The 14,653-nt window shown below is 45.0% G+C and overlaps 1 protein-coding gene across 1 annotated transcript in view; it reads left to right on the top strand.

Annotated features, from left to right (window-relative positions):
- The window catches only part of COL4A1 (collagen type IV alpha 1 chain), a 307,217-nt gene that overhangs the window by 162,531 nt on the left and 130,033 nt on the right, over positions 1 to 14,653 (top strand). Inside the window, exons 13-15 of the mRNA XM_075336674.1 lie at positions 10,450 to 10,524; positions 11,614 to 11,658; positions 12,695 to 12,754. Coding sequence (XP_075192789.1) covers positions 10,450 to 10,524; positions 11,614 to 11,658; positions 12,695 to 12,754 — 180 coding nt within the window. The remainder of the gene's footprint in view (positions 1 to 10,449; positions 10,525 to 11,613; positions 11,659 to 12,694; positions 12,755 to 14,653) is intronic.

Here is a 14,653-nt window from a genome sequence, read left to right on the forward strand (position 1 = left end):
CTTCAACCGATCAGATGATATTAAGTTCGGATTGGATATCGTGGGACCTTCAATCCAGGACTATGACGGAAGGGGAGGGGGGTTTCTTTAGTTCAATAAAGATGGAGTCACTAATTGTGTTGTGTTTTATTTCTAATAAAAATATTTTACTCTGTATTTTTTTTTTTTAATCTTTACTAGAAATTCATGGTGGCCATGCCTAATATTGGCATGACACCACGAATTTCGGACTTAGGGCCAGCTGATAATACACAGCTAGAAATAACCCCATTAGTACCCAGTGAGCAACCCGGCGCCAGGGCCACTGGTAGAGTTGGATACAGCGCCAGAAAATGGCGCTTTTATGAACGCGCCATTTTCTGGGCGGCTACAGACTGCAATTTTCAGCAGGGGGGCCCAGAAAGCTTGGGCCAACCTGCGTTGCGGATGCCAATCCCCAGCTGCCTAGTTGTACCTGGCTTGACACAAAAATTGGACGAAGGTCACATTGTTTTTTTTAATTATTTCATTAAATTCATGAAATAAAAAAAAAAAGGGCTTCCCTATATTTTTGGTTCCCAGCTGGGTACAAATAGGCAGCTGGGGGTTGGGGGCAGCCTGTACCTGCCTGCTGTACCTGGCTGGCATACAAAAATATGGCAAAGCTCATGTCGATTTTGTTTGTTTTTTTAAATCAAAAAATAAAAGAAAAAACCCAAACACATAATCCTAACCCAAGGGTTAGGGGTAAAAACAATGCGTGGGCTACCTCTGCATTTTCTACTGCTAGCTAAGGGTTACCCAAGCAGCTACTAGCTGTTAAGCCCCACTGCTTCTTGTTATCTTCACTGGCAATGGAGAATCCAGGGAAGCCCTTTTTTAATTTTTTCCAAAAAACTAAAAAAAAAAAAACAACTAAAAAAATGACGTAGGCTTCGGCATATTTTTGTATGCTAGCCAGGTACAGCAGGCAGAACGGGCCAGCTGGGAACCAAAAATATAGGGAAGCCCTTTTTTTAATTATTTAATGAAGTTCATGAAATAATTAAAAAAAAAATGACATGGGCTTTGCCCAATGTTTGTGTACAGCCAGATACAACTAGGCAGCTGGGGATTGGAATCCGCAGCGCAGGTTGGCCCAAGCTTTCTGGGCCCCATCGCTGCGAAATGCAGTTTGCAGCCCCCCCAGAAAATGGCTCATAAAACTACAAAAAATGACGTGGGCTTTGCCCCATTTTTGTGTCCAGCCGGGTACAACTAGGCAGCTGGGAATTGGAATCCACAGCACAGGTTAGCCCGAGGTTTCTGGGCGCCTCTGCTGTGAATTGCAATCCGCAGCCACCCCAGAAAATGGCGCTTTCATAGAAGCGCCATCTTCTGGCACTGTATCCAACTCTTCCAGCTGCCCTGTGCCGGGTGGCACGTTTGGTAATAAGGAGTTAATACAAGCTTTATTTTACCAGCTGGTATTAAGCCAGAGATTCTTAATGTCAGGCCAAGTTTGACCCGGCCATTAAGAATCTCCAGTAAAGGATTAAAAAAAAAACACCACACAGAGAAAAAATACTTTATTATAAATAAATACACAGACACACTTAGGAACTCCATCTTTATTACTCCCTCTCACCCCTCCGCGATCCTGGTCTTCTGTCTTCTTCAACCCATGCAGCTTTGCTATATCACACAGCACAGGGAAGAAGAACGCTGCTCCTCCCTGTGCTGTGTAATCGAGCAGAGGCTGTGGTAGGTTGGTAGGCAGTGACGTCACCGCAGCCACCATTGCCATAGTACGTACTGAGCGGGTTACTATAGCAATGGTGATCTCCGATCAGCTGATTCCCGGTGCCGCTATTCAGCGGCTCCTGCATAAGCCGCTGAATAGCCGCGCTGGTAAACAGGGAGTTAACTCCTGTGGCTCCTGCAGGAGCCAGTGCATAGCGGCCCCAGTAATCAGATGATCAGAGATCACCGATGCTATAGTAACCCGCTCGGTAGGTTACTATGGCAATGGTGGCAGCGGTAACGTCACATCTCCTAGTACCTACACTACCTAAGACACACTTTATATCTGTCCCTGGCTCAGCAGCACCTCCCCCTACACTAGCTAACTGTGGATTACACTGCTGAGCACAGCGCCATCAGGTGTCATATAGAGCTGATGACGCTGTGCGGCCAGTCAATCACTGTAATGCCACAACCATGTTGGTGTGACAGCCAATCCGTGCATGTGGGCTGACTCTGTAAACAACGCCAACATGCAGGGAGGGGGAGCCGAGCATCTGCCCGAGCATCTCGCCGGTACTCGGAGCTCGTCGAGTATACCGAGCACTGAGATTCTCGGGCGAGCACCGAGTAGCGGCGAGCATGCTCGCTCATCCCTAATCCTGTTATCACAGTTCTGTTATTTTAAAAGCTATATGCACAAAACAGTAGATGTAACCCATTTGTTTCCTCCCTTCAGCTGACTTAGAGAACTGTGTTTTTGGCTAGGCAGTGAAAGGGTTAATGTGCCTTGTATAAATGAATTTTGCATACACAAGACAGACAGTATTAAGATATACTGAGGTCAGTGCTGTTTCATCTGACACACAATCTATGAAGGTGTAAGAGCTTGGCAAGCAGAAAACACACATATCCAAGATCCCACAACATTTGTAAACAAGTACCGCCATCTGCTGATGGGCCAGAACCAATGAGAACTGAAGTGTAAAGAGTTTGTTTCATCAACAGAAGAGTTGGAGCGGAACACCGGATCAGGTGACAACTATGGCGCTTTGCAAAATATAAAAGGCTGAGCCAGCAGTATAGTGGCAGAGTTGGCGCCATGACTAGCAGGGGAGTGGATGTGTATGCAGTAGAGCAGGCCTGTATAGTTATAGACTTTAATGGAAGTAGCAGGGAGCGAACTGAGTGCAAAGAAGATCTGAGTTCTACCGTCTCCAGAGAAGCCAAAAAACTGAATACCAATTCCAGAGGAACCCAAAGAACAAATACTATCTCCAGAGGAAGGTAATACATTGTAGTTAAGCATTGAAGACACAACACTGATGACCATCTCCAGAGGATGTCCACACTTCGTGGTCAAACATGAAAGATTTAATACCAAAGATTGGAGACCAGGAAACGAAAATTCTTTCCAGTGCAGTGTTCGAGTGAGCCAGGCCGTTGCTTCCCACTTTGACATACGGTACTAGAAAATATAACTAATTACGTAAGTTAGACTGTTGATGCATTAGTTTCAATGCAACTGCGTCAATCCTAGTGTGCTTTTAAGATAGATACCCATTTATTGAATTTGTGTTTTCCTGCATAAGCATATGCTGTGGGCGGCACGGTGGCTCAGTGGTTAGCACTGCAGTCTTGCAGCACTGGGGTCCTTGGTTCAAATCCCACGGACATCATCTACAAGATGTTTGTATGTTCTCCCCGTGTTTGCTTGCATTTCCTCCGGGTAGTTCGGTTTCCTGCAACACTCCAGAAACATATGTAAAGCACTGTAGAATTAATAGTGCTATATAAATGAATACATATTATTATTATTATATAATGTAACTACACTGTGTTCCAAATTATTATGCAAAAAGAGTTTAGGAGTGATAAGGTTAGACATTTTTTGTTTGTCATTTAAACTCATTGCTGGTGATGTGTGTCAGGGCTCTTTATATCACTGAAAGCAATTGCAGATACCTGTTCAAATTAGTTGGGCAGGTGTGTCCAAATAAAGGAAAGACTACTTAAAAAGGCTGTTCCACATTATTAAGCAGCCTACATTTTTTGCCAAAATGGTAAAGAAAAAGGATGTGTCGGCTGCTGAGAAGCAACAAATTGTGGAGTATTTAGGTCAAGGCATGACTACAATCAACATTGCCAAGACACTTCATCGTGATCATCGCACAATCAAGAAGTATGTAGCTGATTCACAGCACACATGTGTGCGTGCTGATAAGGAGAAGTTGAGGACTCTTTCTAACAGGCAATTGCATCAGGTTAAAAGAGCAGCTGCTAAAATGCCTTGTCATAGCAGCAGACACGTTTTTGAAGCTGCTGGTGCCTCCAACGTCCCCCGAACAACAAGATGCATGGTCCTTCAGATGTTTGCAGCTGTGCGTAAACCATCCTGTCGACCACCTCTATCCACTGCACACAAGCAGAAACGGCTCTAGTGGGCCAAACGATACATGAAGACTTCCAAACTGTTTTGCTCACCGATGAGTGCCGTGCAATGCTTGATGGTCCAGATGGATGGAGTGGAGGATGGCTGGTTGATGGACACCCCATGAAAACACGGCTAAGGCGCCAACAAGGAGGAGATGGAGTAATGTTTTGGGCTGGAATCATGGGGAGAGAGATTGTCGGCCCCTTTAGGATCCCAGAAAGGGGTAAAGATGAACTCCATAATCTATGTGGAGTTTCTAAAACAGCACTTCCTGCCATGGTTCAGGAGGAAGAATCGTGCATTCCGCAGCAAGATCATTTTCATGCATGATAATGCACCGTCTCATGCTGCAAATAACACATCTGCATCTCTGGCTGCTATGGGCATAAAAGAGGACAAACTTATAGTGTGGCCACCATCTTCCCCTGACCTCAACCCCATTGAGAACCTCTGGAGCATCATCAAAAGGAATGTCTATGATGGCGGGAGGCAGTTCACATCTAAGCAACAGCTCTGGGAGGGTATTCTGTCCACATGCAAAACAATTGAAGCACAAACCATCCAAAAACTGACAAATTCAATGGACGAGAGAGTTCAGATGCTTCTTTCAAACAAGGGGTCCTATGTGCAAATGTACCATCACCTAGAATTAAGTTTTGACTTGAAAACTGTTTGATTTCATTTTGTAATAAGCTGATAATGCTTATAATTTCACAATTGACCATTTTGTTTTTCAAAATAAAAATAAAAAGGTTGAAAACTCTACTGTGCATAATAATTTGGAACATGCATTTTGAGTGTATTTTGAGTGTTTATTATTTTTAAAAATATACTGTTTTCATAGGCAGTTTGATCAAAAACATTTCAATTATACTCGAATAGTAGATGACTGGAAAATAACAATGACTGCAATTCATAAAGTTAATTTAGGAAAATATGAAAAAATATTTTTTGCATAATAATTTGGAACACAGTGTAAAGGCAGAGTGACACGAACACTCCCCTGACAGAAAGACTGGGATTGGTTTAACACTAGAGATCAGCGAACTTGTTAAAAAAAGTTTGCAATTCTCCAATTCGGCACAAGCCTTGCCCATTTGGATTCGGATTCCTGAGCACTTTTCTCAAAATCAGCCAAATCCGACCTTTGTTTGGTACATGTTCACATTTGCACTATTGCTTTTCTTCTTCCTTATCATGACTGATACTGCTTTATGATGAGCGGGGAAAGGTGTTTTTTGAGGGAAGGGGGTTACTTACCAGTGTCCGCTCACAGCTGTCACACTGCTTCCGGGTCCGCTCATTACATCTCATCCATATTCACTGCTTCCCCTGCTCAACATATGTGACAGTGTCTGAGATTGGTTGCAGTCAGACTGAGACCAATCAAACCTTAAATAAATAAAAGAACTACATGCGGTCCCCCTCAATTTTGATACTCAGCCAAGATAAAGCTGTGAGCTGGAGGGCTGGAATTCCCAGGCTGGGGAGGTCCATGCCTAAAAATAGCAGCCCCAGCCACCCAGAATTGTTGCCTTGATTAGATGCGACAGTTCTGGCACTTTACCTGGCTCATCCCTGGTGCGATGGCAAATCACAGCTGCCACTATCCCTGGATTAGTAATTGGTAGGGGTCTATGAGACCCCCTATTACTAATCTTGTAAGTAAAAAGAAATAAACACAAAACACATACAAATCATTTATTTAAAGAACAAACAAAGCAACGCCCTCTTTCTCCAATTTATTAACCCCCAAAGCATCCAGGTCCAACATAATCCACACATAACGTCCCACGATGATCCCAGCTTTGCTACATACTGAAGTTGCAGCGCGCGGACACATTAGAGAACATGTCCGCCTGCTGCAGCTTCAGGCAGGCACCTACTGAGCTGCAGCTGTGAGCATTGACGTCACTGAGTTTACCTACAGTTACAGCTTGAGATTCGCACAGTACCCCACCTGTGATTGCAGGTAAACCCACCTCAGTCCCCCTCAATTTTGATACTCAGCCAAGATAAAGCTGTGAGCTGGAGGGCTGGAATTCCCAGGCTGGGGAGGTCCATGCCTAAAAATAGCAGCCCCAGCCACCCAGAATTGTTGCCTTGATTAGATGCGTCAGTTCTGGCACTTTACCTGGCTCATCCCTGGTGCGATGGCAAATCACAGCTGCCACTATCCCTGGATTAGTAATTGGTAGGGGTCTATGAGACCCCCTATTACTAATCTTGTAAGTAAAAAGAAATAAACACAAAACACATACAAATCATTTATTTAAAGAACAAACAAAGCAACGCCCTCTTTCTCCAATTTATTAACCCCCAAAGCATCCAGGTCCAACATAATCCACACATAACGTCCCACGATGATCCCAGCTTTGCTACATACTGAAGTTGCAGCGCGCGGACACATTAGAGAACATGTCCGCCTGCTGCAGCTTCAGGCAGGCACCTACTGAGCTGCAGCTGTGAGCATTGACGTCACTGAGTTTACCTACAGTTACAGCCTGTGATTGCAGGTAAACCCACCTCAGGTGAAGTCATTGGACATAGTGACCTCACATCATCTGCATCCCCTGGCAAAAAAACTAATTGTGTTTTGAGGCGTTTTGTTTGCCAAAAGATGCAGATTTGGTGCAGGAATTTGGTATATAAATTTCAGCACCAAAATCTGCATCTCCTGACAAAGAAATGCAATTTAGGTGCGGTTTTCTGCCAGGAGATGCAGATTTGGTGCAGAAATCTGCATCTCCTCCTGGCAGAAAACTGCACCAAAGTGGCATTACAAGTGCATTTTTGTGTTGTTTTCTGCCAGGAGATACAGATTTGGTGCAGAAATGTCTGCACCAGATTTCTGCACCAAATTTGCATCTCCTGGTGGAAATTGCACCTAAACAGCACCAAAATTGCTGTTTTGTTCAGTTTTCTGCTAGGAGATGCAGATTTAATGGTGGAATTTATACACCAAATTCCTGCAACCAATCTGTAGCTCCTGGCAAAAAACTGCATCAAAACCGCATCATTTTTTGATGCATTATTTTTGTCAGAAGATACAGATTTTGTGTAGGAATTGGTGTATAAATTTTATTGCATGTGCAGGGCCTGGGAGCAGAGAGAAGCAGAGAGGATCGGCTGCCTGCAAGGTGAGTGCATCGGCATTCTTGCTGGGTGGAGCATAAGGATGCCGGCGCATTACAGCTTACAGTTGTAATCACTGCAAAAGGAGGGTCTATAAAGTATTGACTTTATAGGAGTGAATAGTTTTACACACTGAAGTTTTCAATGATGTTGTCCTATTTGTTGTTTTCTTCACAACAAAAAGAAAACCAAATATTCACTGTTATGCCCATGTTATTTACATGAACTGATGCAAATCCTCAAATAAAACAGTATAATTACAAGTATTGAGGTAGCAAAACATGAAAAATGTCAAATGGGATGAATACTTTTGCAAAGCACTGAATATCCATTCTAATACCACTTATACCCTTATACCTTGTAATTTTTCATTCCTTTAGTTTACTTTTTTTTGTATATTTGTTCCCTACCTTTTTAATATTTTAATCTATTTTTAAACTTTTGCATGAATAAAATCAGATGTTTATGCTGAAAAATATTTTTTGGGTCATTCACTTTGTCTTTCAGGTTCATATTTACTACAGTGGTGAATACCACTCCATTATTATGTTATAAAAATGTATGCTGTGGTGTATTTTCATTCTCCTATATACAGTATGAGCTATCACATAGCTTCCTATATACAGTATGGTCCCTCACTTAGCCACTATACAGTATGAACCTCCCACATAGCCTCTTTATATACTGTACAGTATTAAACCCCACATAGTCTCCTATCCTATGCACAGCAAGAGCACCTGCCTAGCCTCCTATATACAGTATGAGCCCCCACATAGCCTTCTATACACAGCATGAGCCTCCCCATAGCCTCCTATATACATTATGAGCCCCTACATAGCCTCCTATGTGACGCCCTGGACTAGCCAGGTAGTCACAGGTAGGCCCTTGCATAACACATGTCTCCCTAAAAAGGTAAGAGCAGCCAACCACATTAAAAGCTAGTCACCTCCCTCAGAGCTTGATGGTCACACCAGGGGGCGGAGCCAGGTGGTTGGCCACGCCCACCAAGGAGTCCAGAGGACCTGAGGCAGGAAAAACTGCGGTCAGTCAGTGAGTAAAGGCAGTAGAGTCAGTTGGAGTGGAGTTGAGAGGAGGAGTGTGCCGCAGGCCTGTGGTGACAGATCTGCAGCGGATACTGACAGGTGCCAGGGTCGTAGCCCTGGTACCTTGGCTAGGAGGCAGGCGGTGGCCTGGCCTGCAGGAGCCGGGAAGACGGCCAGGTGGAACCGTAAGGGACTGGAACAGGGTAGTGGCCCACCGGTACCGAACTGGGGAACCGACCGGAAACCGGAGCACAAGGGGGGTACTTAGACCCAGAACGAGGCCCAGAAACCACTAGACCATGTCGAATTCACTGATTGAGGTCTGGACCTTAGGTCCTTTCCCATCCCGACTTCCCGAAAGAAGGCAACAGCCTACCGAGGGGGATAGAAAGCCACCGCACAGGCAGAGAGATCCTACGGGCCAGCGCCTGCGGGCAAACGGACTCCACCGGTACATACACAGCCGGGGAACGGACTCCCGCTGCTAAGGCACAGGCAGTCTACACAAACATAACAAGGTGCAGGAAGAAGGCCAGGACCACCAACCCGGGTGGGGGACAAGACGCAGCCGGCTGCTTGTACCGACTACCATCAACTTTGTTCATCAGAGACTTGAGTGTGTCAGTAATCATGAGTACAACAGTGCCATCCGGCCGCGCACCGCCCTGCACCGCCCAACTGTCACTCTCCCCAAGCGGGTCTCGGGGCCACCATCCCTGCCCACGGAGGGGTTAACATCTTCCTGCACTACCATCTCCCCCGGGTCCCCCGTAACTGCAGCGGTGGTGTCTACACCTTCACCACATCCCGTGGGTGGCGTCACGAACTCAAACACGGTTCAGGCTGTACACCTACCTAACCACCCCTATCGAGATCGCCATAATCCCCTTGCAGAGCGACGTGACCCCGGGTCCGGAGGTGCTCGAGCCTACCACCAAACGAGCCCAGACCCGAGCGGCTCGGCTGCAGCTGAGCGCGGGGCGGTACACCTATATACCGCATGAGCCCACATAGCACCCATTAATGAGCTGCTACATAGCCCCAATATACAGGAGGAGCCCCCACATAGCCTTCTATATACAGCATAAGCATCCACGTAGCCCCCTTATATACAGTATGAGCCCCCACATAGCCCCTATATACAGCATGAACTTCTACATAGCTCCTATAATCAGTTTGCGCCCCAATACATCCCATAAATATAAAAAAAGCAAAGAACAATACCCCACATACTCACCTTGCTTCCGTTCCCCAGAGCTCCACTTCTTTTTGATGCCAACATGTACATACCGGCTCCTGCGAAGAATGATGATGTCATCACATCGGTGACAGGAGCTTCCCTGGAGCTGAGCTGCTAGATTGTATTGCTGGCAGCGTAGTTCCAGGAAAGCTCCCTCAGTGGAGATCTGCACCGGGGGAATTGGAGCAGGGTGAGTATATGTTGCGCACAAAACATTATAATAAATGCAATCTGGCCAGGAGCCCCAGAACTCCGGGCCCAGAGTGGTAGCCCAGATTGCTCTCTGTGTATTTGACAAGGATGCTGAGCCCTGGCGTGGGGCACAACCTATAGTGGTTGATATGAGGTCTGTGATTATTAATTCCCATAGGTTTTGATCACTCTCCACTTTCCACTGGTTCTATTTTACAACCTGTCCCCTTGACTTAGTGCAAGTGTTCCTTTAGATACAGTCATCTAAGTACAATAACATTTTTATTGAGTGATGTTATAAAAAATTGAACAGTGAATTTCTCTGAGCACAGTTATGATGCTCCTTTGCTTGTTTGATGCTCTTTCAAGGGAAAATACTGTTAATAGTAATTACTGTTTACAAGCATAGTTGAAAAATTCAGCGTAGTTGTCATGCAGTTCGGGTAAGTGATCCAGATGGGAACAAAACTATTTATGCATTCAGCACATCTGGTTTGCTAATCAGGCGACAGCATTGAACACTAGTGAAGAAAATGCTTCCTTTTAACGCTTTATGTCCTTTACTGCTCATATTGACATCTTTGAGCAGACTACTTAGAATGTTAAAATATTCATGTCTCGCACCATAGCAGGACCTCATTATTGCCTTTTTCTTTTGATTCTAATATAGTGGCCACTGTATCTTTTTATCTATATTTTGATAGGGTGAACCAGGTCCACCAGGGCCTCCAGGACCACAAGGCCAAACATCTGCTGGAAATGATTCATTGCTGATTAAGGTAGTATCCCGCTTTATACAATACCATAATGATTATACTATGTGAAAAATTGCAGCAAAAAAAGTTGCAGATTTACCGCAGTTGCTGTAAAAAATATACCATAGCCACAATGTGTGAATTCAGCCTTTCAGGGGCAAAGTGTTTCATTGCATTGGACCCTTAAGGGGGCTTTACACGCTACGACATCGCTAATGTGAAGTCGTTGGGGTCACGGAATTGCTGACACACATCCGGCCGCATTAGCGATGCCGTTGCGTATGACACCTATGAGCGATTTTGCATCGTCGCAAAAACGTGCAAAATCGCTCATCGGTGACATGGGAGTCCATTCTCAAATATCGTTACTGCAGCAGTAACGAAGTTGTTCCTCGTTCCTGCGGCAGCACACATCGCTCCGTGTGACACCGCAGGAACGAGGAACCTCACCTTACCTGCGTCCCGGCCGCTATGCGGAAGGAAGGAGGTGGGTGGGATGTTACGTCCCGCTCATCTCTGCCCCTCCGCTTCTATTGGGCGGCGGTTTAGTGACGCAGCTGTGATGTCGCTGTGACGCTGAATGAACCGCCCCCTTAGAAAGGAGGCGGTTCGCCGGTCACAGCAACGTTGCCGGGCAGGTAAGTATGTGTGACGGGTCTGGGCGATGTTGTGCGGGGCAGCAATTTGCCCGTGTCGCACAACAGATGGGGGCGGGTACCCACGCTAGCGATATCGGTACCGATATCGCCTCGTGTAAAGCCCGCTTTATACTATTGCTATCTAGTCACACTTTTGACAGTACTATTATTATAGAGCTGTTTTCTAAACAATTATCTGCAAGCCTGTTTTTTTATGTACGCTATATAAAATCAGCAAATAGTCTTATTCTGCAGAATTAAAAGCTTTACGATTTTGCAAAGATTGATGACCATGCTTTATTAGAGAACAATATGTACTTAACTATATAATGTCAAGTTAGTTAAATCTTACTAAACTGCAGTATCGTATGATGACTTCTCTACTTCCTTTCGCCATTATAAAATGTTGCAACCTACATAGTGCTTGTAGTAACAATTATAATAATGTTCCATCTGATAATTGTCCTCACCACAGGGAGACAAGGGCTCACCAGGTGACAAAGGGGATCAAGGTAATAGGGTAAGTGTTTCTTCATGGTGTTTTTATTTAAATTTCCTCTATTTTAGTTTAACAAAAGTAGATCTCCACCTTAGTGTCTACACCTACACCTTGTAATCGAAATGCTGTCACCATGTGGTTGGATGACCACTTGATACACTATGGCATTTATATATGCGGGCCAATAGAGGGGGACGTGCACCTAATTTTTTTGTACTGTAGATGATGCTGTGACTCGCTTTCACCAGCTGGAGTGTTGGGTGTTAAGAGAGAAAAATGCAACACTACCCACTCACCAGTGATTCGGAGAGTGACACCTGTTACACTTACAATCAGCGCCTATATCGTAGTGCTGCACAAGAATGTACACCAAGACATGGGCAGTTCCAAGCAGGGAATGCAATGCACTCAGCAGTGTAGCTGAAAGTGGCTCCCACAACACTAACCTGCTTGTTTGGCTAAGCCTATCCTGCTACACCAACCTATGGCCTGCCGCTCGCCAGTGGGGCAAGACACTTAGAGACATCCACATTGGTTTATCCTCTGTATTTTGTGTATTCTAAATAGCTAATTCCTTTGCATTAAAACTATTTTTCCTAATTCCACTAAGTAATTTTCATGACCACGGATATTTATAATTCTATGTAGATTTCAGTTGTTATACTGGGACAATAACTGTCCTAAGTGGATCCATTCTCTATTAGAGTCACCTTCCTGGGATGTGCTATCTCTTATTGGATATGTATTTATTTACTGTATATATTAGAGATGATCAACTTGATTTACTCAAATTGCCCCCCAAAAAAGTCAGCTTCCTTTTAACACATTGCAGAAGATTGTATCAGAAACATAAGGTGGACGTGACCTGAAGCGCAACAGAGCGCCCTATAATGCCATGCAGCTATACAAGAGACATTCAGGAGGGACTATTGTAACCTATATAAAAGCTTAAACATGAAAGGCAGTAGCCGTTTCAGTTTAATTTGAATTTCTGAAGATTTGATAATTTCTAGTATATAAACATACGCACTCATATCCTTGTTTGTTTTTATTTTAGGGTGATCCTGGACTAAATATTAAAGGTGAAAAGGGAGAACCTGGAAAACCAGGACCAAGAGTAAGTGCTGTCATTTAAACTTTAATAACGAGAACCAAAAATATGCATATTTTAGAAGCTGCCAATGGGCCTGTGACTTAGTGACGTCCTACATTTCATGTGTTCCCAAGCCTCCCAGGACTATTCTTATTCCCTGCGTGGCAGCTATAAGTCCCCTTACCTTTCAGCCAGACTGACTTGCAAAGTCTCCTTAAGGAGAATAGTGTTCCCCCGTGGTCCCCACATAGCTTTCTCATGAGCCACATCAGACACCCCCATACTTTGCACTGACGAGGGGCAAGCACCCCGAAACACCGTGTCTGCAAATTGGGATTCTGATCTGGCTTATATATCCTGAGTCATATTGCAAAGGATTGTTGAAAATCCACTTGTGACTTTTAGGATCGCTACTTCCAATAGGTGGCGCTGTGCTAGAGTTTGTCTCCTTTACTGGAGAGACAATTTGAATATTTCTTAGAGGGGCGTGGCAGCTATAAGTCCCCTTACCTGGCAGCCAGACTGGCTTGCAAAGTCTCCTTAAGGAGAATAGTGTTCCCCCGTGGTCCCCACATAGCTTTCTCATGAGCCAGATCAGACACCCCCATACTTTGCACTGACGAGGGGCAAGCACCCCGAAACACCGTGTCTGCAAATTGGGATTCTGATCTGGCTTATATATCCTGAGTCATATTGCAAAGGATTGTTGAAAATCCACTTGTGACTTTTAGGATCGCTACTTCCAATAGGTGGCGCTGTGCTAGAGTTTGTCTCCTTTACTGGAGAGACAATTTGAATATTTCTTAGAGGGGCGTGGCAGCTATAAGTCCCCTTACCTGGCAGCCAGACTGGCTTGCAAAGTCTCCTTAAGGAGAATAGTGTTCCCCCGTGGTCCCCACATAGCTTTCTCATGAGCCAGATCAGACACCCCCATACTTTGCACTGACGAGGGGCAAGCACCCCGAAACACCGTGTCTGCAAATTGGGATTCTGATCTGGCTTATATATCCTGAGTCATATTGCAAAGGATTGTTGAAAATCCACTTGTGACTTTTAGGATCGCTACTTCCAATAGGTGGCGCTGTGCTAGAGTTTGTCTCCTTTACTAGAGAGACAATTTGAATATTTCTTAGAGGGACGTGGCAGCTATAAGTCCCCTTACCTGGCAGCCAGACTGGCTTGCAAAGTCTCCTTAAGGAGAATAGTGTTCCCCCGTGGTCCCCACATAGCTTTCTCATGAGCCAGATCAGACACCCCCATACTTTGCACTGACGAGGGGCAAGCACCCCGAAACACCGTGTCTGCAAATTGGGATTCTGATCTGGCTTATATATCCTGAGTCATATTGCAAAGGATTGTTGAAAATCCACTTGTGACTTTTAGGATCGCTACTTCCAATAGGTGGCGCTGTGCTAGAGTTTGTCTCCTTTACTAGAGAGACAATTTGAATATTTCTTAGAGGGGCGTGGCAGCTATAAGTCCCCTTACCTGGCAGCCAGACTGGCTTGCAAAGTCTCCTTAAGGAGAATAGTGTTCCCCCGTGGTCCCCACATAGCTTTCTCATGAGCCAGATCAGACACCCCCATACTTTGCACTGACGAGGGGCAAGCACCCCGAAACACCGTGTCTGCAAATTGGGAATCTGATCTGGCTTATATATCCTGAGTCATATTGCAAAGGATTGTTGAAAATCCACTTGTGACTTTTAGGATCGCTACTTCCAATAGGTGGCGCTGTGCTAGAGTTTGTCTCCTTTACTGGAGAGACAATTTGAATATTTCTTAGAGGGGCGTGGCAGCTATAAGTCCCCTTACCTGGCAGCCAGACTGGCTTGCAAAGTCTCCTTAAGGAGAATAGTTTTCCCCTGTGGTCCCCACATAGCTTTCTCATGAGCCAGATCAGACACCCCCATACTTTGCACTG

The sequence above is a fragment of the Anomaloglossus baeobatrachus genome, chromosome 2 (genome assembly GCF_048569485.1).
Source record: "Anomaloglossus baeobatrachus isolate aAnoBae1 chromosome 2, aAnoBae1.hap1, whole genome shotgun sequence".
NCBI classification, from domain to species: Eukaryota; Metazoa; Chordata; class Amphibia; order Anura; family Aromobatidae; genus Anomaloglossus; species Anomaloglossus baeobatrachus.